This window comes from Piliocolobus tephrosceles, chromosome 15 (genome assembly GCF_002776525.5).
Source record: "Piliocolobus tephrosceles isolate RC106 chromosome 15, ASM277652v3, whole genome shotgun sequence".
Classification (NCBI taxonomy): Eukaryota; Metazoa; Chordata; class Mammalia; order Primates; family Cercopithecidae; genus Piliocolobus; species Piliocolobus tephrosceles.
This window is the reverse complement of record NC_045448.1, coordinates 72,895,897-72,922,476: the sequence shown is the minus strand read 5'-3', so window position 1 is coordinate 72,922,476 and position 26,580 is coordinate 72,895,897. Positions and strand designations below refer to the sequence as shown.

Genomic DNA, 26,580 nt, shown 5'->3' with positions numbered 1-26,580 from the left:
ACAGCTCACAAAGGTAGTGCAGACCCAGAGAGTAAGCAGCAGCAAGATTTATTGTGAAGAGCGAAAGAACAAAGCTTCCACAGTGTGGAAGGGGACCTGAGCCGGTTGCCACTGCTAGCGCAGGTGGCCAGCTTTTATTCCCTTATTTGGCCCCACCCACGTCCTGCTGATTGGTCCATTTTACAGAGTGCTGATTGGTCCGTTTACAAACCTTTAGCTAGACACAGAGCGCTGATTGGTGCGTTTTTACAGAGGGCTGATTGGTGTGTTTACAAACCTTTAGCTAGACATAGAGCACTGATTGGTGCGGTTTTACAGAGTGCTGATCGGTGCATTTACAAACCTTTAGCTAGACACAGAGTGCTGATTGGTGTGTTTACAATCCGTTAGCTAGACAGAAAAGTTCTCCAAGTCCCCACCTGCCCAGAAGTCCAGCCGGCTTCACCTCTCAAGATCATATTTATTTTTCAAACAGTCGGTGAACAATTTAACTTCATTTTCAATTTGGATGCTTTTAATTTCTTTCTCTTGACTAACTACCCTGGCTAGCACTTCCAGAACGGTGTTGATTAGAAATGATGAGAGTACACACCCCTGTCTTGTTCCTAATCTTAAAAAAAAATGATTTCAGCTTTTCTCTTTTGTGTATGATATTAGCTATAGGACTGTCATATATGGCTTTTAAGGTATTAAGTTACATTCCTTCTATACCTAATTTGTTGAGAGCTTTTTTTATCATGAAAGGATGTTGAGTTTTTTCAAATGCCTTTTCTGCATCTATTGAGATGATCATGTAGTTTTTGTCCTTCATTGTGTTAATGTGATGTGTCCCACTTACTGATTTGCATATGTTGAACCATTCATTCATCCCAGAGATAAATCCCACTTGATTGTGGTAAATGTTCCTTCTAATGTGCTATTTAATTCAGTTTATTAGTATTTTGCTGAGGATTTTTACATCTATGTTTATTAGTTATAATTGACCTATAATTTTCCTTTTTTGGTATTATCTTTATCTGGTTTACGTATCAGGATCATGATGGGCTCATAAAATTAGTTTGGAGGTTTTCCTTCCTCTTCGGTTTTTTTTTGGAAGAGTTTGAGAAGGATTGGTAATAGTTTTTACTTAGATGTTTAGTGGAATTCACCAGTGAAGCCATCAGGTTCTGGCCTTTTCTTTTGTAGAAGGTTTTGATCAATGATTCAATTGCTCTTTAGTCATTATTTGTCTCTTTAGATTTTTTATTTCTTCATGATTCAATCTTGGTAGTTTGTATGTCTAGGAATTTATCTATTTCTTTTAGGATATCCAATTTGTTGGTGTGTATTTGTTCATAGTAGTCTGTTATGATCATTTGTATTTCTGTATACTTAACTTTAATGCCTCCTTTTAATTTGTTTTATTTATTTGAGTCATCTCTCTTTTTCTTAGTATAGTTAAAAAGTTTGTTGATTTTGTTTTCCTTTTCAAAAAGCCAACTCTTAATTTTGTTGATCTTTTCTATTGTTTTTCTAGTTTTATGTTATTTATTTCTGCTCTGATCTTTATTATTTCCTTCTTTGTACTCACTTTGGGCTTAGTTTATTCTTAGTTTTTCTAGTTCATTTGAGGTATAATATTAGGTTGTTTATTTGAGATCTTCCATCTTTTTTGATGTAGGCATTTATTACTATAAACGTTCCTTTTAACACTGCTTTTTTATGCCTCCCATAAGTTCTGGTATGTTGTTTCCATTTTCATTTGTCTCAAGAGCAAACTATGTACCTTTTAAGTTAATGTACATTTGTGAAATAACAGTGCATGTATCTTCCAATACAAAGTGTTATGGTATAAGTTGAACATGCAAGACAGTAAATAGGGAAAGAGTAGGAATTAAAGAGGGTGATTTTAATTACAGAATATGAATCTGGGGCATATTTTTAAGGAAATGAGTTGATTTGGCTACCAAAGAGTTACGTGGTAAAAATAAAAAGAGAATTTTTATGAGTCTTAACTTAGGCCTAGTTTTGGTTATCGCTATGATAATATCTGGACTTTTGAATTAACATGAATTTTCTTACAGGTTTACTCCTCTGCCCTTCTCAAATCTTACTAAAAGTTATTGTAACTAGATTGAGAAATAGTATAAACTACTTAAATGCTTTCGTAGTTGACTTTCATTTCTTGTAGTTGATATTTATTGACTGTCTTGGAGTGCATAAATACTACAAATGCATTGAAAGGCAGCATGATTTTGCCTATAGAATTAGTTGCAAGACCTTGTGTCCCAAACCTCCCCGAATCACAGATTTTTTCATATGTTCAAAATATGATGTGATAGCTCATTTTTCCTCTTGTCTGACATTCTGTCTTTATTATTGTGCAGTCTCTTTGCCCTGGTATTTACATAGTTTTATAAGGTATAATAGCCTATACATAGTTATGACTGACTTGAAATTGTTCCTAGAGGTACAATTTTAAAGGACAATTGATGATAGTTTTATAGGAAATTTTGTCACATTAGGTTTTCTTATGTTCCAAATTCATACATTGTCCTATAGATTTTGGCTGTAAGTTTCTTAATATGAGTCAGCATCATATTAAGAATACTTAATGAAAAGGGTGAAACCACCAATTTTTATTGCTTTGTAATTGTTTGTTATTGCTTGAGTCTGTGTTTATTCTTTCTTAGAAAGCCTATGAACAGCATTTTAATGGATAGCAGAAATGAGAGAGAGTGGAGATGGACTGTGAATTAGCAAAGCTCCAAATTTTCTAGGACTAGAAAAATATTTAACAGGCCAGGCACTGTTGCTCATGGCTGTAATCCCAGCACTTTGGGAGTCCAAGGCAGGTGGATCACGAGATTAGGAGTTCAAGACTAGCCTGCCAAGATGGTGAAACCTCGTCTCTACTAAAAATACAAAAAAATTAGCCGGGTGTGGTGGCAGGCACCTGTAATCCCAGCTACTTGGGAGGCTGAGGCAGAGAATTGCTTGAACCCAGGAAGCGGAGGTTGCAGTGAGCTGAGATCGCACCACTGCACTCCAGCCTGGGCAACAGAGTAAGAGTCTGTCTCAAAAAAAAAAAAAAAGAAAAAAGAAAAAGAAAAATATTTAACAATGAAGCCATACATTTCTGCAATTATAGTTTTGTTTAGAAATAAAGAATTAGCTTGAGAAAAAGTAGTTTGGAAAATGGTTGGAGGGCAATTAAATAATCTAGTATGTCAGAGTGACATAACATGTATGTGTTTAGCTATTGATAGATATTTGAGCTCTTCCATCTTTGATCTGTATCTATCAATAGAGAGCTAAACATATACATGTTTTATATATATATATATATATAAACAATATTTTATATATATATAGTTTGTTTGTTTGTTTGTTTGTTTTGAGATAGCATCTTGCTTTATCACCCATGCTGGAGTGCAGTGGTGCAATCTCAGCTCACTGCAACCTCCACCTCCCAGGTTCAAGTGATTCTCATGCCTCAGTCTCCCAAGTAGCTGGGACTACAGGTGCATGCCACCACATCCAGCTAATTTTTGTATTTTTAGTAGAGACAAGCTTTCACCATGTTGACCAGGCTAGTCTTGAACTCCTGGCCTCATGTGATCCACGTGCCTCGACCTCCCAAAGTGTTGAGATTACAGGCGTGAACCATTGCACACAGCAAATTGATATATACTGATACAGTCTTGAAAACCAAGTCTGTATTTCATGTTAATGTTAAAGTTAATGTGATTTAATATGTTGAGCTGAGTATCGAGTCAGAAGCATAAAATAGCTTACCAAAATTACACAGCTAGCAAATGATAAAGACAAAAATTCAAACTTGGTACTTTCTGACCCTGAAAAATCCTTTTTTTTTTTTTTTGAGACAGTCTCGCTCTGTCGCCCAGGCTGGAGTGCAGTGTCCGGATCTCGGCTTACTGCAAGCTCCGCCTCCTGGGTTCATGCCATTCTCCTGCCTCAGCCTCCCGTGTAGCTGGGACTACAGGCGCCTGCCACCTCGCCCGGCTAGTTTTTTGTATTTTTTAGAGACGGGGTTTCACCGTGTTAGCCAGGATGGTCTCGATCTCCTGACCTCGTGATCCGCCCATCTCGGCCTCCTAAAGTGCTGGGATTACAGGCTTGAGCCACCGTGCCTGGCCAACAATCCTATTTTCATTTTACCCAGTCACCTTTGGTTCTCCTTGTCAGTCTCTATTGGCCACTAAAACAAGACTTTCAAATGCTGTTTTCTCAGCCTCTGACTTTATTGGGCTTTTAACTCTTTGATTTTCTTATCATCTCAGTGTTCAGCTTAGTAGGTCCTTTAAGTGTCTATCTTGCTCTAGATAAGGATGTTAGGCCACAAGTTAAAAAGCATGACCCAGCAGATACTCTGCATTTGAAGAATTGGCTCCTGAACTACCACCACCTTTTCCCCCTGTTATTTTCTGGAACTGTTTAGCCCAACTGTGTCAGTGTAATACACTGACACGTTATAATATATAACTTCATTTTAGGTGATGTATTACCTAGATATATCTGTGGAACGACACAGATTAAGAATTGGGTAGACTGCGGTGACTCACACCTGTAATCCCAGCACTTTGGGAGGCTGAGGTGGGTGGATCACGAGGTCAGGAGATCGAGACCATCCTGGCTAAGACGTCAAATCCCGTCTCTACTAAAAATACAAAAAAAATTAGCCGGGCATGGTGGCGGGTGCCTGTAGTTCCAGCTGCTCCGGAGGCTGAGGCAGGAGAATGGCGTGAATCCAGGAGGCAGAGCTTGCAGTGGAGCCCAGATCGTGCCACTGCACTCCAGCCTGGGCGACAGAGCAAGACTCCGTCAAAAAAAAAAAAAAAAAAAAAGAATTGGGTAGAAGTACCTAATAATTGTATGAGTTTGTCTAAATTTCTTAAGTTCATTGAGTCTTAGTTTATTTATGTACAAGAAAAGAATAATACCAATTTTGGGGGAGTAATTGTGAGGATTACATAAATATATCAAGTGCCTAAGTGTAACACATCTGGTGTGTAGTATTTCCCAAAAGATGGCAGTTTCTTAACCTTTTCTCTGATTTCTGATCTGCTATGCTGTCTCTGGGCATCTGCTTTAGTCTTGCTTCATTCATTCACTCTATTCCCACTCTCACTGTTGAAAAGCTATAGAGTCTCACACCTTTTTTTGTTTGTTTTCATTTTTTGTTGGTTTTCTTTTAACTTTTAGGTTTAGGAGTGTACGGGCAGGTTTGTTATATAGGTATACTCATATCATGAGGGTTTGGTGTAGATTATCTCATCACCCAGGTAGTAAGCATAGTGCCTGATAGGTATTTTTTCTGATCTCTCACTTATCTCATCTTCCACCCTCAAGCAGGCCCTAGCATCTGTTATTCCCCTCTTTGTGACCATGTGTTCTCTTTATTTAGCTCCTGCTTATAAGTGAGAACCTGAGGCATTTGGTTTTCTGTTCCTGCTTTAGTTTGCTAAGTATAAAGGTCTCCAGTGCCTTCCATGTTGCTGCAAAGAACATGATCTCATTCTTTCTTTATGGCTATGTAGTATTCCGTGGTGTATAGGTACCTAATTTTTTAATTCAGTCTACTGTTGATGGGCATTTTGGTTTATTCCATGACTTTGCTATTGTGAATAGTGCTGCAGTGAACATACGTGTGCATGTATCTTTATGGTAGAACAATTTATATTCATTTGGTTATATATTCAATAGTAGGATTGCTGGGTTGATGGGTACTCTGTTTTTAGTTCTTTGAGGAATCACCACACTGCTTTCCATGATGGCTGAACTAATTTACACTCTGACCAGCAGTGTATAAGTGTTCTTTCTCTGCAACCTTGCCAGCATCTGTTTTTTTAATTTTTTTTTTTTTTCTAATAGCCATTCTGAATGGTATGAGATGATATCTCCTTTCGGTTTTGATTTACATTTCTCTAATAATTGGTGATATTGAGCATTTTGTCACATGCTTGTTGGCCACATGTATGACTTCTTTTGAATAGTGGCTGTTTATGTCCTTTGCCTACTTTTTAAGGGGGTTTGCTTGTTTATTTGCTTGTACATTTGTTTAAGTTCCTTATAGATTGTGGATATCAGACCTTTGTCAGATGCATAGTTTGTAAATATTTTCTTCCATTCTGTAGGTTTTCTGTTTTCTCTGTTGATAGTTTATTTTGCTGTGCAGAAGCTCTTAGGTTTAATTCGATCCCATTTTTCAGTTTTTGCTTTTGCTGCAATTGCTTTTAGGGTCTTCGTCATGAAATCTTTGCCAGTTCCCTTGTCCAGAAAGGTGTTTACTAGGTTATCTTCCAAGGTTTTTATAGATTTAGGTTTTACATTTAAGTCTTTAATCCATCTTGTGTTGATTTTTGTATATGGTATAAGGAAGGAGTCTGATTCCAATCTTCTATATATGGCTACTCTGCTTAAAAGCTCCTTGAGCTAATAAACAACTTCAGCAAAGTTTCAGGATACAAAATCAATGTACAAAAATCAGTAGCATTCCTGTACATCAATAGCATCCAACAGCACCAAAGTGGAGAGCTAAATCAGGAACCCAATCCCATTCACAATTGCCACAAAAAGAATGAAATACCTGGAAATACAGCTAACCAGGGACATGAAAGATCTCTACAATGAGGAGTATAAAACACTGCTCAAATAAATCAGAGATGACACAAAAAATGGTAAAACATTCCATATTCCTGAGTAGGAAGATGCAATATAGTTAAAACGGCGATACTGCTCAAAGCAATTTACAGATTCATTGCTGCTCCTATCAAACTATCAATAACATTCTTCATAGAACTAGAAATTAACTATTTAAAAATTTATGTAGAATCAAAAAAGACCCTGAATAGCCAAGGCAATCCTAAGCAAAAAGAACAAAGCTGGAGACATCACGTTACCTGACTTCAATCTATACCACAGGGCTACAGTAGCCGAAACAGCATGGTACTGGTATAAAAACAGATAAATAGACCAATGAAATGGAATAGAGAGCCCAGAAATAATTCCACACACTTACGACTATCTGATCTTCAACAAAGTTGACAAAAGCAAGCCATGGGGAATAATGTTCAGTAAGTTGTGCTGGTCTCACACCTTTGTCCCCTCTGAAAGTTCACAGTGGGCATAGCCTGACCATTATGTTGAACCCTGTTTTTCGTTGGAGGTGCCTGTCTTAGGTCTCTAGTGGGTTTAATTAAAACCAAGCAATTTAATGTGGATTTTTTTTATGATATGACTTTTCTCTTTAGAATTTGTTTTTGCCTCGATTATATCTGTTCTACTTGATCTCTAAATTAACTTGTTTGTTGTTTTAAATCATCCAGAGTGTGGCCCATCAGAAAATACAGATGAAACGATAGAGATGAGGAAAATGTATAGTTTGTATACTAAAATAGGGCATCATTATTTTTTATGCTACAAATAAGATTTTAGTCAAATAAATACAAATTTAGAAAATATTCAAAGTAAAGTAAATCAAAGACATAAAATCCATAAAATATCTTTTGTTTAATTAGTACAAAAATTAGCAGAAAAACTTATAAAAGTGATTGGCAGAGCAAGATGGCCGAATAGGAACAGCTCCAGTCTCCAACTCCCAGTGCGAGCGACACAGAAGACCGGTGATTACTGCATTTTCAACGGAGGCAAATATGGTCTGGAGTGGACCTCAAGCAATCTCCAACAGACCTACAGCTGAGAGTGCTGACTATTAGAAGGAAAACTATCAAACAGGAAGAACACCTATACCAAAACCCCAGTAGTACGTCACCATCATCAAAGACCAGAAGCAGATAAAACCACAAAGATGGGGAAAAAGCAGGGCAGAAAAGCGGGAAATTCAAAAAATAAGAGCGCATCTCCCCCTGCAAAGGAGCGCAGCTCATCGCCAGCAACGGATCAAAGCTGGTCAGAGAATGACTTTGACGAGATGAGAGAAGAAGGCTTCAGTCCATCAAACTTCTCAGAGCTAAAGGAGGAATTACGTACCCAGCGCAAAGAAACTAAAAATCTTGAAAAAAGAGTGGAAGAATTGACAGCTAGACTAATTAATGCAGAGAAGGTCATAAACGAAATGACAGAGATGAAAACCATGACACGAGAAATACGTGACAAATGCACAAGCTTCAGTAACCGACTCGATCAACTGGAAGAAAGAGTATCAGCAATTGAGGATCAAATGAATGAAATGAAGCGAGAAGAGAAACCAAAAGAAAAAAGAAGAAAAAGAAATGAACAAAGCCTGCAAGAAGTATGGGATTATGTAAAAAGACCAAATCTATGTCTGATTGGGGTGCCTGAAAGTGAGGGGGAAAATGGAACCAAATTGGAAAACACTCTTCAGGATATCATCCAGGAGAACTTCCCCAACCTCGTAGGGCAGGCCAACATTCAAATTCAGGAAATACAGAGAACGCCACAAACATACTCCTTGAGAAGAGCAACTCCAAGACACATAATTGCCAGATTCACCAAAGTTGAAATGAAGGAAAAACTCTTAAGGGCAGCCAGAGAGAAAGGTCGGGTTACCCACAAAGGGAAGCCCATCAGACTAACAGCAGACCTCTCAGCAGAAACTCTACAAGCCAGAAGAGAGTGGGGGCCAATATTCAACGTTCTTAAAGAAAAGAATTTTAAACCCAGAATTTCATATCCAGCCAAACTAAGTTTCATCAGTGAAGGAGAAATAAAATCCTTTACAGATAAGCAAATGCTTAGAGATTTTGTGACCACCAGGCCTGCCTTACAAGAGACCCTGAAGGAAGCCCTAAACATGGAAAAGAACAACCGGTACCAGCCATTGCAAAACCATGCCAAAATGTAAAGACCATCGAGGCTAGGAAGAAACTGCATCAACTAGCGAGCAAAATAACCAGCTAATATCATAATGGCAGGATCAAGTTCACACATAACAATATTAACCTTAAATGTTAATGGACTAAATGCTCCAATTAAAAGACACAGACTGGCAAACTGGATAAAGAGTCAAGACCCATCAGTCTGCTGTCTTCAGGAGACCCATCTCACATGCAGAGACATATATAGGCTCAAAATAAAGGGATGGAGGAAGATCTACCAAGCAAATGGAGAACAAAAAAAAGCAGGGGTTGCAATCCTAGTCTCTGATAAAATAGACTTTAAACCATCAAAGATCAAAAGAGACAAAGAAGACCATTACATAATGGTAAAGGGATCAATTCAACAGGAAGAGCTAACTATCCTAAATATATATGCACCCAATACAGGAGCACCCACATTCATAAAGCAAGTCCTTAGAGACTTACAAAGAGACTTAGACTCCCATACAATAATAATGGGAGACTTCAACACTCCACTGTCAACATTAGACAGATCAACGAGACAGAAAGTTAACAAGGATATCCAGGAATTGAACTCATCTATGCAGCAAGCAGACCTAATAGACATCTACAGAACTCTCCACCCCAAATCAACAGAATATACATTCTTCCCAGAACCACATTGCACTTATTCCAAAATTGACCACATAATTGGAAGTAAAGCACTCCTCAGCAAATGTAAAAGAACAGAAATTATAACAAACTGTCTCTCAGACCACAGTGCAATCAAAGTAGAACTCAGGACTAAGAAACTCAATCAAAACCACTCAACTACATGGAAACTGAACAACCTGCTCCTGAATGACTACTGGGTACATAACGAAATGAAAGCAGAAATAAAGATGTTCTTTGAAACCAATGAGAACAAAGATACAACATACCAGAATCTCTGGGACACATTTAAAGCAGTGTGTAGAGGGAAATTTATAGCACCAAATGGCCACAAGAGAAAGCAGGAAAGATCTAAAATTGACACTCTAACATCACAATTAAAAGAACTGGAGAAGCAAGAGCAAACACATTCAAAAGCTAGCAGAAGGCAAGAAATAACTAAGATCAGAGCAGAACTGAAGGAGATAGAGACACAAAAAACCCTCCAAAAAATCAATGAATTCAGGAGCTGGTTTTTTGAAACGATCAACAAAATTGACAGACCGCTAGCAAGACTAATAAAGAAGAAAAGAGAGAAGAATAAAATAGACGCAATTAAAAATGATAAAGGTTATATCACCACTGACCCCACAGAAATACAAACCACCATCACAGAATACTATAAACACCTCTACGCAAATCAACTAGAAAATCTAGAAGAAATGGATAATTTCCTGGACACTTACACTCTCCCAAGGCTAAACCAGGAAGAAGTTGAATCCCTGAATAGACCAATAGCAGGCTCCGAAATTGAGGCAATAATTAATAGCCTACCAACCAAAAAAAGTCCAGGACCAGACGGATTCACAGCTGAATTCTACCAGAGGTACAAGGAGGAGCTGGTACCATTCCTTCTGAAACTATTCCAATCAATAGAAAAAGAGGGAATCCTCCCTAACTCATTTTATGAGGCCAACATCATCCTGATACCAAAGCCTGGCAGAGACACAACAAAAAAAGAGAATTTTAGACCAATATCCCTGATGAACATCGATGCAAAAATCCTCAATAAAATACTGGCAAACCGGATCCAGCAGCACATCAAAAAGCTTATCCACCATGATCAAGTGGGCTTCATCCCTGGGATGCAAGACTGGTTCAACATTTGCAAATCAATAAACGTAATCCAGCATATAAACAGAACCAAAGATAAGAACCACATGATTATCTCAATAGATGCAGAAAAGGCTTTTGACAAAATTCAACAGCCCTTCATGCTAAAAACGCTCAATAAATTCGGTATTGATGGAACGTACCTCAAAATAATAAGAGCTATTTATGACAAACCCACAGCCAATATCATACTGAATGGGCAAAAACTGGAAAAATTCCCTTTGAAAACTGGCACAAGACAGGGATGCCCTCTCTCACCACTCCTATTCAACATAGTGTTGGAAGTTCTGACTAGGGCAATCAGGCAAGAGAAAGAAATCAAGGGTATCCAGTTAGGAAAAGAAGTCAAATTGTCCCTGTTTGCAGATGACATGATTGTATATTTAGAAAACCCCATTGTCTCAGCCCAAAATCTCCTTAAGCTTATAAGAAACTTCAGCAAAGTCTCAGGACACAAAATTAATGTGCAAAAATCACAAGCATTCTTATACACCAGTAACAGACAAGCAGAGAGCCAAATCAGGAATGAACTTCTATTCACAATTGCTTCAAAGAGAATAAAATACCTAGGCATCCAACTTACAAGGGATGTAAAGGACCTCTTCAAGGAGAACTACAAACCACTGCTCAGTGAAATAAAAGAGGACACAAACAAATGGAAGAACATACCATGCTCATGGATAGGAAGAATCAATATCGTGAAAATGGCCATACTGCCCAAAGTTATTTATAGATTCAATGCCATCCCCATCAAGCTACCAATGAGTTTCTTCACAGAATTGGAAAAAACGGCTTTAAAGTTCATATGGAACCAAAAAAGAGCCCGCATTGCCAAGGCAATCCTAAGTCAAAAGGACAAAGCTGGAGGCGTCACGCTACCTGAGTTCAAACTATACTACAAGGCTACAGTAACCATAACAGCATGGTACTGGTACCAAAACAGAGATATAGACCAATGGAACAGAACAGAGTCCTCAGAAATAATACCACACATCTACAGCTATCTGATCTTTGACAAACCTGAGAGAAACAAGAAATGGGGAAAGGATTCCCTATTTAATAAATGGTGCTGGGAAAATTGGCTAGCCATAAGTAGAAAGCTGAAACTGGATCCTTTCCTTACTCCTTATACGAAAATTAATTCAAGATGGATTAGAGACTTAAATGTTAGACCTAATACCATAAAAACCCTAGAAGAAAACCTAGGTGGTACCATTCAGGACATAGGCATGGGCAAGGACTTCATGTCTAAAACACCAAAAGCAACAGCAGCAAAAGCCAAAATGGGATCTAATTAAACTAAAGAGCTTCTGCACAGCAAAAGAAACTAGCATCAGAGTGAACAGGCAACCTACAGAATGGGAGAAAATTTTTGCAATCTACTCATCTGATAAAGGGCTAATATCCAGAATCTCCAAAAACTCAAACAAATTTACAAGAAAAAAAACAAACAACCCCATCAAAAAGTGGGCAAAGTATATGAACAGACATTTCTCAAAAGAAGACATTCATACAGCCAACAGACACATGAAAAAATGCTCATCATCACTCGCCATCAGAGAAATGCAAATCAAAACCACAATGAGATACCATCTCACACCAGTTAGAATGGCAATCATTAAAAAGTCAGGAAACAACAGGTGCTGGAGAGGATTTGGAGAAATAGGAACACTTTTACACTGTTGGTGGGATTGTAAACTAGTTCAACCATTATGGAAAATAGTATTGCGATTCCTCAAGGATCTAGAACTAGATGTACCATATGACCCAGCCATCCCACTACTGGGTATATACCCAAAGGATTATAAATCATGCTGCTATAAAGACACATGCACACGTATGTTTATTGCGGCACTATTCACAATAGCAAAGTCTTGGAATCGACTGAAATGTCCATCTGTGACAGACTGTATTAAGAAAATGTGGCACATATACATCATGGAATATTATGCAGCCATAAAAACGGATGATTTTGCGTCCTTTGTAGGGACATGGATGCAGCTGGAAACCATCATTCTTAGCAAACTATCACAAGAAGAGAAAACCAAACACCGCATGTTCTCACTTATTGGTGGGAACTGAACAATGAGATCACCTGCACTCGGGAAGGGGAACATCACACATCGGGGCCTATCATTGGGGGCAGGGGGGAGGGATCGCATTGGGAGTTATAACTGATATAAATGACGAATTGATGGGTGCTGACAAGTTGATGGGTGCAGCACACCAACATGGCACAAGTATACATATGTAACAAACCTGCACATTATGCACATGTACCCTAGAACTTAAAGTATAAAAAAAAAAAAAAACTTATAAAAGTGTTGGTGATTATGCAATGAAGTAATACTCTACGAAATATCTAGGGACAATGTAAATCAGAACATACCATAAGCAGAGTCATTTAACCAGATATTTGGGAGTCTAGCTTTCACTTGTGTTTGTCTTTACATACAAGCATATGTATTATGGATCACAGTCTTCATACCCCTCATCCTAGAAGCTTCAAAAAGTAATTCCAAAGAAATTATCCAAAGTATATAAAATTATATAAGTTTTAAAATGTATTATGATATTTTTTATTCATAGTTTTTCTGTTTAAAGCCTGCTAGAATCATACTGACCCAGTATAACATATGAAAAAACATATAAAATGGACACTGTAGTCATGCTCTTGCATTTTCATGATCCCTTACCAGAACTGACTTACTCTGTTTATAATAGCCAAAACAAAAAGCAAGAAAGAAAAAGAAATAACTTAAATATCCAGCATAAGAGGAATGGCCAAATAAATTGTGGTATACTTCCAAAAAGGAATACTATGGAACAATTAAAGGAATAAACTACAACTAGATGCAATACACTTCAGAATTTTCACATTCATAATATTCAACTGAAAAAGGAAGTTGCAGAAGGACCTACATAATATTATAGGAAGTTTCAAAATATGTAAAATAATACAACATATTGTTTCTGGTTATATACTTGTCATAATAGTACTTTTAAAAAACAAATGGGATGCCTAATACCAATAATGGTCATCTCTGGGGAGTGGGAGGAAGATGATTAAGGAGGTCACACAGGGGCTTGAAATGTATTTGTAATGTTTAGGGGATACATAAGTATTCATCTTATGACTCTGTATTTTTCTGTATGGCTGAAAGATTTTATAATTTCAAAAAAGAAGGATGATTCACTAAATTGATCAGAGTCTTTTTAAAACATATATCATCCTGTCTTTTGAAAAAGACGATAAATAACAGATATGAAATTTATATAATTCACTAAATGTAGAGTACTTTGAATCTTTTAAAGAAGACACTAAAATATTAATTTTAAAATCCATATTTTCAAAATTGACCTAGAGTTTATATTCATAAATCTCAGTATTTTCTAAGAAAACAAAATGCATCCCCTCAATTATTTTTTTCTGGTAAGCTTTTTGTTTTAAATAATTCTTTTCTTTTCTTTTCTTTTTTTTTTTTTTGAGACGGAGTCTCACTCTGTCCCCCGGCTGTAGTACAGTGGCGCGATCTTGGCTCACTGCAAGCTCCACCTCCCGGGTTCATGCCATTCTCCTGCCTCAGCCTCCCACCACCACGCCCGGCTAGTTTTTTGTATTTTTAGTAGAGATGGGGTTTGATGGGGTTTCACCGTGTTAGCCAGGATAGTCTCGATCTCCTGACCTCGTGATCCACCCACCTCGGCCTCCCAAAGTGCTGGGATTACAGGCGTGAGCCACCGCACCCGGCCATAATTATTTTCATTTTATATGTGTTAAATCATAAAGCAGTAAACACTGGTTTCTAGATACAGTAGGGATTATTGTTCGCATTTGATTTTTAAGAATTTTTTAACTTGAAAGGAAGTTTCTGAAATTTATTCTCTGTAGAATATTGTATTCTACAATATTGTAGAATATTGTTTCTTACTTTACTTAAGATTTCAAATATTGTTTGTCTGCTTTCAATTTAGAAAAGAAGTAATTCTTGATTAAATAACTGAGCTTTGTGAATTTCACCTTGGTGTTACAGTTACTGATGGTGATGGAGCTATTATATAAGATGATTGCCATCAGATGTTAATTCCAAGATTATTTGAATGGAAGGGTATTATGATGAGGAGAACCTTAGGGAAATTCCTAATCGAAAAAGAAGTGATTTTAAGTTTTGTTGAAATTTTATTTTAATTTATGTTAGATTCATTAACTTTATGATTTACAATCTTGTATTTCAGGGAAAGGTGGCCCAGACAGCGTGTATGTCAGCTTGCAAGCATTTAGCTACATCCTTGATGCAACTTTTGTTGGAAGCTGAAGTGCGGCAGCTTACCTTGGGAGCATTACAGCAGTTCAACTTGGACGTCAGAGAATGTGAACGTAAGACAATGACCATCCCTGTGCTTGTTTGTCTTACCAGCAAACTCATTTCTGTGGGGAGAAAAATGTTTTAGGTGTTTAGGGTCCTTGTTCCTAATGGAGTCAAAGAATACCTAGATAACAGAGATAACTTATAGAACATCTAGAAATAGAGTTTATCAGCAAGCTAATTTGAACTCCCAGAAGTGCTTAGACCCATATTTAAAAGAGAAGATCTCTAGCTACAAGGAAGTTTGCAATCTATAGGGTGATATAAGGGAGGCGTGCATTTAATAGACACTAAAGAAAACCCAGTTGGTCCAAAGGCTTCAAAAGAATGTAGCTTCTAACACCTTTCTTCTAATATTCTATTTAAAAACTAGCTACATCTTATATGCAAACTCTTGTTAGTCTAAAGAACAAATGGTGTGTGCATTAATTAGTCAGAAGTGCTTTCTATTATAAGAAATAAAAAACTTAGAGTGGCTTAAACAAATAAATTTTATTTTTCTCGAAGGCAGACAGTTGCTGTATTGGTTTAGTTGCTTAGTGATGTCATTATGGACCCAGGCTCTTTCATTTCTCCTCCTTTGGTATAATTAGAGTGTGAACTCTTCATTTTCATATATATTACAGTCAGAAGAGACCCACATTCAAGACAGGAAATGGACCAGCCTTCACCTATTCCTTTTAGTAAGAAAATAAGAATCTTTTAAGGAGATCCCTGACAAACTTTCCTATATGTCTCATTGAACAAAACACTGCCATATGATCACTTCCAGCTCTATGGGAGGCTGGGAGATTGAGTATCTGACAAAGTGAAATAGAAGCATCATTATTGGCATAGTTGACTCATAAATCATCTACTCGAAGTTGAATGCAAAATTAGGCTTTGATTAGGAAAGAATGAAGAGCTGTTGGTGAGAAATGAAAATGAAAAAGAAATGATATGACTCTTGGAATTTTTTTTATTCTAAGAAAATTAAACTAATGGGAAATTATATGAGTCTGCTCACACCCTTGGCCCACATTTTTATTTTACTACTTACTGGTTTCCTTTGCTTGACTTTATATATGTGGAAATTAAGGTTTTATTGGCAATGCTATTTTTAATTTAAAAAGGGATTAATAGGACTTCCAGTTATAGCCATCACAGAGTAAAAGATATTAAAGTTACCCTTTTGCCATAAACAATTATAAAATTGAATGAACTACATGAAGCAACCCTATTCATGCATTTGACAGAAGACATAAAAAGGCAGTGATACTTCAAAGAAAGGGAAACACATAAGGTAATCTTGCTATTCTCCCCATTTTTCTGTCTGGGGACACTGTCTAAACAGTAACATAGGAAAGTAGAGCCCAAACAAAAAGCAGTGTTTTTACAAAGAAAACACAAAAGCAAAATCCCAGAAACTGGCTTATAGGGCTGGTGTGACAGCTGGGATTGGTGGAGCAAGGTACCAGAGAGCAGGGAGTTGTTCAAAGAAGTAGTTCTATTAATCAGCACTGGAGAGCCCTTGAGTCTTTGGTAAAAAATTTAGTAGCCATGTGCAGAGTGAAACTCTGTGAGGCTTGGCAAAGAACAGCCACTGGAAGTCTGTGAGATGAATAAGGGTGCCAAAGGTCACTGGAAACATACACAGAAACATTGGAATTCTGACCAACCAGAATGGAAGAGTCCAGCTAAACATCTTTTGCATTCAGTAAGACCCTAGAAGATGATGTCTTAAGAGTGCTACTCGGCAGGGTGCGATGGCTCAAGCCTGTAATCCCAGCACTTTGGGAGGCCGAGACGGGTGGATCACGAGGTCAGGAGATTGAGACCATCCTGGCTAACACAGTGAAACCCCCTCTCTACTAAAAAATACAAAAAACTAGCTGGGTGAGGTGGCGGGTGCCTGTAGTCCCAGCTACTCAGGAGGCTGAGGCAGGAGAATGGCGGGAACCCAGGAGGCGGAGCTTGCAGTTAGCTGAGATCCGGCCACTGCACTCCAGCCTGGGCGACAGAGCGAGACTCCGTCTCAAAAAAAAAAAAAGAGTGCTACTCAAAGCTCTAGAGGAGGAGCTCCTGTTTTTTTTTCTTAATTGTATATGTTCATCATGTACACTTGTTTTGAAATATATATACATTGTGGAATGGCTAAATTGAGCTAGTTAATATATGTATTACTTCATATACTTTTTTGGATGGTTAAAAAAACAACATCTCCTTTCTTAGCAATTTTTAAGATTTCAGTACATTGTTATTAGCTAATGTCACAATGTTGTATAATAGATCTCTTGCACTTATTTCTCCTAACTGAAATTTTATATTATTTGATCAATATGACTCAACTTCTATGAGTTCATTGGCAGCCAACATTCTGCTGTCTACTTCTATGAATTCAACTTTTGTAGATTCCATGTATAGGTGAGGTTATGCCCTATTTGTCTTTCTGTGCCTTTTCTTACTTAACATTAGGTCCTCCAGGTTCATCCATGTTGTCACAAATGACAGGATTTCCATCTTTTTAAAGTCTGAATAATATTCCATATTTTATTGTCTATTTATATTACATTTTCTTTATGCATTCCTCCACTGATGTACACTTAGATTGATTCCATATCTTGGCTATTGTGATAATGCTACAATGAACATAGGAATGCAGATATCTTTTTGGCAAACTGATTTCATCTTCTCTGAATATATACTCAGTAGTGGGATTGTTGAATCATATGGTAGGTGTATACTTTAAAACTACTTGAGGAATTCCCATACTGTTTTTCTTAATGGCTGTACTAGTTTACATTTCCACCAGTAATGCACAAGGATTTCCTTTTTTTCACATCCTTTTCAACACTTGTTATTTCTTGTCATTTTGATAGTAGCTATTCTATTAGGTATGAATTGATGTGTCATTATGGTTTTAATTTGCCTTTCCCTGATAATTAGTGATTCTGAGCATCTTTTCATATTCCTGTTGGCCATATGCATATCTTCTTTTGAGAAATGTTCATTCAGGTCCTTTACCCATTTTTTAATCGAGTTATTTTTCTTGCTGTTTAGTGTGAGTTTTTGACATATTTTGAATATTAACCCCAAAAGCTTCTCTTGACCCTAACAATTTCACAAGATAAAGTGACTCTGCCGATAAAAAAAACAAAACAAAACAAAACAAAACAAAAAGCAGCCTTCCAACAAAACTCAACAGCCTTTGAAGGATGAGGAAGAAAAGACAATTCCACATTCTCAAGCACATAGCATACACAGTTTTACAGCTTTTTGCTTGTGACTCTGAGGCAAGGCCATAAAGAATGGTGCTGCCTCCATCTTGGCTGCTGTGTAAAGTCTAGCTATGCTGAGGCTTCCAAGCTTGAAGAAACTTAAGCAAGCTCAAAATTTGACACACAGAGAAGCAAGAAAATGTTACCTGTAACAGAAGAAAAGATAGACAATAGAAATAGATCCACTGATGGCACATAGGTTGGAAATTTCAGACAGGGGCTTAAAATAATTTAGTATAGTCAGTAATTTAAGAGATAAGATGGACATAGTACATAACTGGGTTCAGAGTTTCTCAGGTTTGAGAAACAGTATTAACACACTAATTTAAATAGCTCAAAAAACTTTAGCAAGATAAATACAAAGAAAGCTACACTGAGGCACATTGTAATCAGATTGCTAAATAATCTATAATAAAGAGAAAAATTTTAAAGCAGCCAAAGAAGAAAAGGCGTATTACATAATGAAAAACAGTGATAAGAACTACAGCCAACTTAACAGAAACAGTGCAAACCAGAAGGTAGTAGAATATCTGTAAAGTCCTGAGAGAAAAACAAAACAAAACCTTTCAATGAAAACTCTGTATCTTGTGAAAATATCCTTCAAAAATAAACGGAAAATAAAGACATTTTCAGATAAACAGTAGTTGAATTTGTCACCAGATTTGCACTACACAAATGTAAAAGGTAGTTTTTCAGCTTAAATGGAAATGATACTATATGTCACCCCAGATCTATAATATAGATTACATTGTTCAAAGATGTCTACAACAGTATCTCCCTTACCACATTTTTTTCTAGAACCTTGAGACTACTTCATTACGAAATGGCATCTAATTCCCCTCCCCTTGAATCTGGGAAAGCTTGTGAGTTGACTGTAACCAACAGAATATGGCAGAAGTGGCCCTTTGTGACTCTGAGGCAAGGCCGTAAAGAATGGTGCTGCCTCCATCTTGGCTGCTGTGTAAAAAGTCTAGCTATGCTGAGGCTTCCAACCTTGAAGAAACTTAACCAAGCTCATGTGGAAAGACCACAGGAAGAAGGCTTGAGCCTATCTTAACAGGTGCCTAGCTAATTTCTAGCTGTCTCATTTCCACCTTTACTGTTTTCTTTCTTCTGCTTACTTCTCGTTTATTTGCTCTTCTTTTGTTAGTTTCTTTTGGGTAGAAACTTAAATAATTTATTTGAGATTTTCTTCTTTTCTAATATGAGCATTTTTGTATTAGAAATTATTGTCTAAGTATTATTTCAGCCACAGTATACAAATTTTGATGTATCATGTTTTAATTTTTATTCATTTCAGTATTTTCAAATTACTTTTGTGTTTTACCTATGGGTTATTAAGAAATGTGTTACTTCCCAAATATTTAGAAAATTTTTAGATCTATTAATACTTCTGTTTTGGGTTTCTAGTCTACTTTCATTTTGATCAGAGAGCATACTTCATATAATTTCAGTTCTTCTAAATTTGCTGAGACTTGTTTTATGACCCAGTGTATGGTCTAGTCAAATGTTCCATTTGCACTTAGAAAAAATGTGTTTTCTGCTGTTACTGTGTGGAGTAGCCTATAGACATCACATGGGTAAAGTTGATCGACAGTGTTATTCAAATCTCCTGTATTCATACTGACTTTCTTTGTAGTTGGTTTATTAATTACTGAGAACAGTTGAAATCTCCAGTTATATTTATCAGTATCAATCCTGTCAGTTTCCATTCTATCAGGTTAATGCATTTTGAAGCTCTGTTATTGGGTGCATACTACTTATAACTGATATTTCCCTATGATGCACTGGTTATTGTTATGATGAAATGACCCTGTTTATCCCTAGTAATATGTGTTATTTGAAAAAAATATACTTTTTGTGATACTGGTATTGACCCACTCAACTTCCTTATGACTTTGTTGTGTTTGCATAAGTATATCCTTTTCTATCTTTATCTTTTAATTTTTTTAAAAAAAATATAAAGTTGTATACAGGTTATAGTCAGGTTTTGCCTTTTTTTTTCTGGAGTGTAGTGGTGCGATCTCCGCTAACTGCAAGCTCAGCCTCCCAGATTCACGCCATTCTCCTGCCTCAGCCTTCTCCTGCCTCAGCCTGTAGCTGGGACTACAGGCGCTTGCCACTAGGCCTGGATAATTTTTTTGTATTTTTAGTAGAGACGGGGTTTCACCATGTTAGCCAGGATGGTCTTGATTTCCTGACCTCGTGATCCGCCTGTCTCGGCCTCCCAAAATGCTGGGATTACAGGCGTGAGCCACTGCGCCCGGCCAGGTTTTGCTTTTTTATTCAATATGAGAATCTTTTATTTTTAATTGGGTTGTTAGGTGACTTACATTGAATGTAATTTTTTAATTTTTGTAGGTATATAGTGGGTATATATATTTATGGAGTACATGAAATATTTTGATACAGGCATGCAATGTGTAATAATCACATTGTGAAAAATGGAATATCTGTCTCCTTAAGCATTTATCATTTGTGTTACAATCTAATTATACTCTTTTAGTTATTTTAAAATGTACAGTTAAATTATTTTGACTGTTGCCACCCTGTTGTGCTAATATTAGGTCTTATTCATTTTTCTAAGTGTTTTGTACTCATTAACCATCCCTACTTCCCCTCTCAACACTTTGCTTCCTGGCCTCTGATAACCGTCCTTCAACTCTCTATCTTCATGAGTTTAATTGTTTTGATTTTTAGATCCTACATATAAGTCAGAACATGCAATGTTTGTCTTTCTGTGCCTCGTTTAACACTTATCATAATGACCTCCAGTTCATTAAAATGACAGGATCACTGTTACAAATGACAGGAGTTTTTTTTTTAATGGCTGAATAGTACTCCATTGTGTGTAAGTACCATCAACAGATTGTCCATAAATCTGTTGATGGACAATTAGGTTGCTTCCAAATCTTGGCTATTGTGAATGGTGCTGCAAGAAATATGAGTGTGCAGATATAAAATCTCTTTGATATACTGATTTTCTTTCATTTGAATAAATACCCAGCAGTGGGATTGCTGGATCTGGATCTTATGATATCTGTATTTTTACTTTTTTCAGGAACTTCCAAATTATTCTCCATAGTGGATTTTTTTCTTTTTTGGAGACAGGGTCTCACTCTGGAGGCGCAGGCTATACAGTGGCGTGACTTGGCTTACTGCAATTGTTGCCGGCTTAAACAATTCTAGTGCTTCAGCCTCCTGTGTACCTGGAATTACAGGTGTATGCCACTATGCCTGGATAATTTTTGTAATTTTTAGTGGAGATGGGATTTCGCCATGTTGCCCAGGTTGGTCTCAAACTCCAGACCTCTTATGATCCACTCGCCTCGGCCTTCCAAAGTATTAGGATTACAGGAGTGAGCCACCACACTGTCTCCATAGTGGTTATACTAATTCACATTCACAACAACAGTATATGAGAGTTTCCTTTTCTCCACATCCTTTCCAGCATTTGTTATTGCCTGTCTTTTGGATAAAAGACATTTTAACTGGAGTGAAGTGCTATGTCATTGTAGTTTTGATTTACATTTGCCTGATGGTCAATTATGTTGAGCACCTTTTCATATACCTGTTTGCCATTTGTGTGTGTTCTTTTGAGAAATGGTTATTCAATTCTTTTGCTCATTTTTAAATTGGATTATTAGTTTTTTTTTCCTATAGAGTGTTTTATCTCCTTATATATTTGGGTTATTAATTCCTTATCAGATGGATGGTATGCAAATATTTTCTACTATTCTGTGGGTTGTCTCTTCACTTTGTTGATTATTTCCTTTGCTGTGCATAAACTTTTTAACTTGATGTGATCCCATTTGTCCATTTTTGCTTTGGTTTCCTGTGCTTATGAGATATTAATTAAGAAATGTCTGCCCAGGCTGGGCATCGTGGCTCATGCCTGTAATCCTAGCACTTTGGGAGGCCGAGGCGGATGGATCACTCGATGTCAGGAGCTCCAGACCAGTCAGGCAAATATGGTGAAACCCCGTCTCTACTAAAAACACAAAAATTAACTGGCCATGGTGGTGCACGCCTGTAATCCCAGCTACTGGAGAGGCTGAGGCCGGAGAATTGCTTGAACCTGGGAGGTAGAGGTTGCAGTGAGCTGAGATTGCACCATTGCACTCCAGCCTGGGCATTGCAGTGAGACTCCATCTCAAAAAAAGAAATGTCTGCCCAGACTGATATCCTGAAGAGTTTCCCTAATGTTTTCTTGTAGTACTTTCTTAGTTTGACATCTTAGATTTAAGTCTTTAATTCATTTTGATTTGCTTTTTATATATGGCAAGAGGTAGGGGTCTAGTTTCATTATTTTGCATATGGATTTCTAGTTTTCCCACAAATTCATTGAAGAGACTGTCTTTTCCCCAGTGTGTGTTCCTTTTTTGAGGCAGCATCTTGCTCTGTCACCCAGGCTGGAGTACAGTGGTGCAATCTTGGCTCACTGTAACTTCTGCCTCCTGGGTTCAAGCAATTCTCCTGCCTCAGCCTCCTGAGCAGCTGGGACTACAAGCACGTGCCACCACACCTGGCTATTTTTTTGTGTTTTTAGTAGAGACAGGGTTTCTACTAAACCCTGTTAGTAGAAACAGGGTGTTAGCCAAGATGCTCTCTATCTCCTGACCTCATGATCCGCCCACCTCGGCCTCCCAAAGTGCTGGGATTACAGGTGTAAGCTACCACACACCATGCCCAGCCAGTGTGTGTTCTTGACATCTTTGTCTAGAAGGAATTTACTCTAGGTATGTGGATTTTTTTCTGGGTTCTCTATTCTGTTCCATTGGTCTGTGTGTCTGTTTTAATGCCAGTACCATGCTGTTTTTATTACTATAGCTCTGTAATATGATTTGAAGTTAGGTAATATGATTCCTCCAGTTCTGTTCTTTTTGCTCAGGATATCTTTGGCCATTCTGGGTCTTTTGTGGTTCCATATAAATTTTCTGATTGTTTCTTCTATTTCTGTAAAGAATGTCATTAGTACTTTGATAGGAATTTCATTGACCCTGTAGATTGCTTTGGGTAATATGGGCATTTTAACAATATTGAGTCTTCCAATCCATGACCATGCAATATCTTTGCATTTTTTTGTATGTGTCCTCTTTAATTTCTTTCATCAGTATTTTACAGTTTGTAAGATCTTTTACTTCTTTGGCTAAGTAAATTCCTAGGTATTTAATTTTATTTGTGGCTATTACAAAGGGGATTACTTTTTTATTTCTTCTTCAGATTGTTCACTGTTGGCATATAGAACTGCTACTGATTTTTGTACACTGATTTTGTATCCTGCAACTTTATTGAATATCAATTCTAATCTTTTTTTTGGTGGAGGCTTTAGGTTTTTGTAAATATAATATATCATCGGCACACAAGGATAATTTGACCTCTTCCTTTTTGAGTTGGATGACCCTTTTTTCTTTTTCTTGTTTAATTGCTCTATAGGACTTTCAATACTAGTTGAATAACAATGGTGAAAGTAGGCATCCTAGTTGTGTTTCACTTCTTAGAGAAAAAGCTTTTGGTTTTTTTCCATTCAGTATGATACTAGCTGTGGATCTGTCATACATGGCTTTCATTTTGTTGAGGTAATGTTAACACCCAGATTTTTTAGGGTTTTTATCAGGAAGGGATGTTGAATTTTATCAAATGTTTTTCAGCATCAGTTGAAATGATCATATGGTTCTTGTCCTCCATTCCCTTCGTATGTTGTATCACATTGATTGACTTGTGTATGTTGAACCATCCTTGCATCTGTGGGATAAATCCCACTTGGTCATGATGAATGACATTTTTAACGTATTGTTGAATTCAGTTTGCTAGTATTTTGTTGAGAATTTTTGTGTCAATATTCATCACAGATATTGGCATGTAGTTTTCTTTTTTGATGTGTCTTTGATTTTAGTATCAGGATAATACTGACCTTGTAGAATGAGTTTGGAAGTATTCCTTCCTCCTCTATTTTTCAGAACAGTTTGAGTAGGATTACTATTAGTTCTTCTTTAGATGTTTGATAGAATTCTGCAGTAAATTGGGTCCCAGGCTTGTCTTTACTGGGATACTATTTATTATGGTTTCAATCTTGTTACTTGTTATTGGTTTGTGTTCTAGGGCCTGAAATGGGGGCCTCATGACTCTGCCTAGTGCCCTATCCTACTATGGCTGAGCTGGTATCTAAGATACATGACAGAGTCCTCTTTATTCTGTTCTTCTTAAGCAGAAGGAAGGACTCATTTTCTAGCTATGAGCTGCACTGCCTGGGGTTGGAAGAGAGGTGGCGCAAGCATTCCCTTAGCCGCCCTGGCTGGGTTACTGCCCAGGTCACATATCACCCTGATTCTCTGGCTCTGAGCCCAGCCCAACACTAAGAGTTGCCTTAGCGTTGCATTCCTTGTGTCCTAGACTGTCTTTCAAATTTACTTAGGACCCCAGAGCACTTTGGCCTGTGGTGATGAGGCTTGCTGAGAACTCAAGTTCTGACCTCGGGAATGAATGATTCTCCTTTGGCTAGGTCTGGTCCAAATGTTCCCTCCACGTGTGGGTTCTGACAGCCCAGCCAGCACAGCTTTTTTCTCCACTGTGACAGGGCAGGACTGAGGTCAATGTAAAGTCCCCCAGTTGCTGCACTCTCCCTTCCCCAAGAGCACAAACTCTCCAGGCCATTCAGCCACTGCCAGGGGCTGGGGGAGGGGTGGCGTCAGCAATACCAGATTGTCTTTCTGCCCATCTTCAATGCCTTTTTTAGTGATACGATGTAAAAATATAGGTAGCATTATTACTCACCTGATTTTTGATTCTTGTGCCAGTGCTTTTCTGTCTGCAGATGGTTGTTAAAATTTGGTGTTCCTGCAGGGGTGGGGTTGGGGAGGGGGGATCAGACAAATGATGTAATCTTACATTCTACTATCTTGTTCCACCTCCTGAATGTAATTTTCAGTATGCTTGGGCTTAAATCTATCATCTTGCTATTCATTTTCTATTTCCTTTTTCATACTTTGTTCGTTTTTTTCTTCTTTCATTGCTTTTTTTTTTTTTTTTTTTTTAGATTAACTAGTGCTTTTTATGTGATCTATGGTTTATTAGCTCAAACTCTTTATTTTATATTTTAGTTTTTGTTCCTGGATTTACAATATACATCTTGAACACAGAATACCTTAAAATAATATTATGCCATTTTGCATTAATGTAAGAATCTTACAAAAGTATTGTTCTTCTTCTATCTATCGTCCTTTGTGCTATTGTTGTTATACATATTACTTCTACATAGTCTATAAACCCCACAATACATTAGTACTGCATCTTTACTTTAAACACTCATTTATTTTATAAAATGTCTAGAAATGATTAATATATATTTCATAATTACCCATGTGTGTTTACTATATTCTGCATTCTTCATATCTTTGTGCAGATTCAGATTTCTATCTGGTATCATTTTTATTCTACTGAGGAGCTTCCTTCAATGTACATTATAGTACAATTCCACTTATATTAAATTCTCCAAACTTTTCTTTTCTGGTAAAATCTTCAGAAATATATTTTCACTGTATAATGAATTCTAGGTTAACAGGGTTGTTTTTTTCTTTCAACATTTTAAAGAGTTCTAACTATTTTCTTTTGATTGATATGGTTTCTGATGATAAGTTTTTGGTTATCTTCATTTCTTTGTACAAATTATGTCTCATTTTCTCTACTTTTTTGAGATTTTCATCACTGGTTCTCAGCAATTTCATTAGACTGTGTCTTTTTTTTTATTATACTTTAAGTTCTAGGGTACATGTGCATAACATGCAGGTTTGTTACATATGTATATCTTTGTTACACACCATGTTGGTGTGCTGCACCCATCAACTCGTCAGCACCCATCAATTCATCATTTATATCAGGTATAACTCCCCAATGCAATCCCTCCCCCCTCCCCCTCCCCCTCCCCATGATAGGCCCCAGTGTGTGATGTTCCCCTTCCCGAGTTCAAGTGATCTCATTGTTCAGTTCCCACCTATGAGTGAGAACATGCGGTGTTTGGTTTTCTCTTCTTGTGATAGTTTGCTAAGAATGATGGTTTCCAGCTGCATCCATGTCCCTACAAAGGACGCAAACTCATCCTTTTTTATGGCTGCATAGTATTCCATGGTGTATATGTGCCACATTTTCTTAATCCAGTCTGTCACTGATGGACATTTGGGTTGATTCCAAGTCTTTGCTATTGTGAATAGTGCCGCAATAAACATACGTGTGCATGTGTCTTTGTAGTAGCATAATTTATAATCCTTTGGGTATATACCCAGTAGTGGGATGGCTGGGTCATATGGTACATCTAGTTCTAGATCCTTGAGGAAT

The 26,580-nt window shown here is 37.2% G+C and overlaps 1 protein-coding gene across 1 annotated transcript in view; it reads left to right on the top strand.

The window, feature by feature from the left end:
- EXOC6B (exocyst complex component 6B) overlaps positions 1-26,580 on the top strand; it is a 710,495-nt gene that overhangs the window by 464,651 nt on the left and 219,264 nt on the right. The window contains exon 18 of the mRNA XM_026456434.1: positions 14,862-15,003. Coding sequence (XP_026312219.1) covers positions 14,862-15,003 — 142 coding nt within the window. The remainder of the gene's footprint in view (positions 1-14,861; positions 15,004-26,580) is intronic.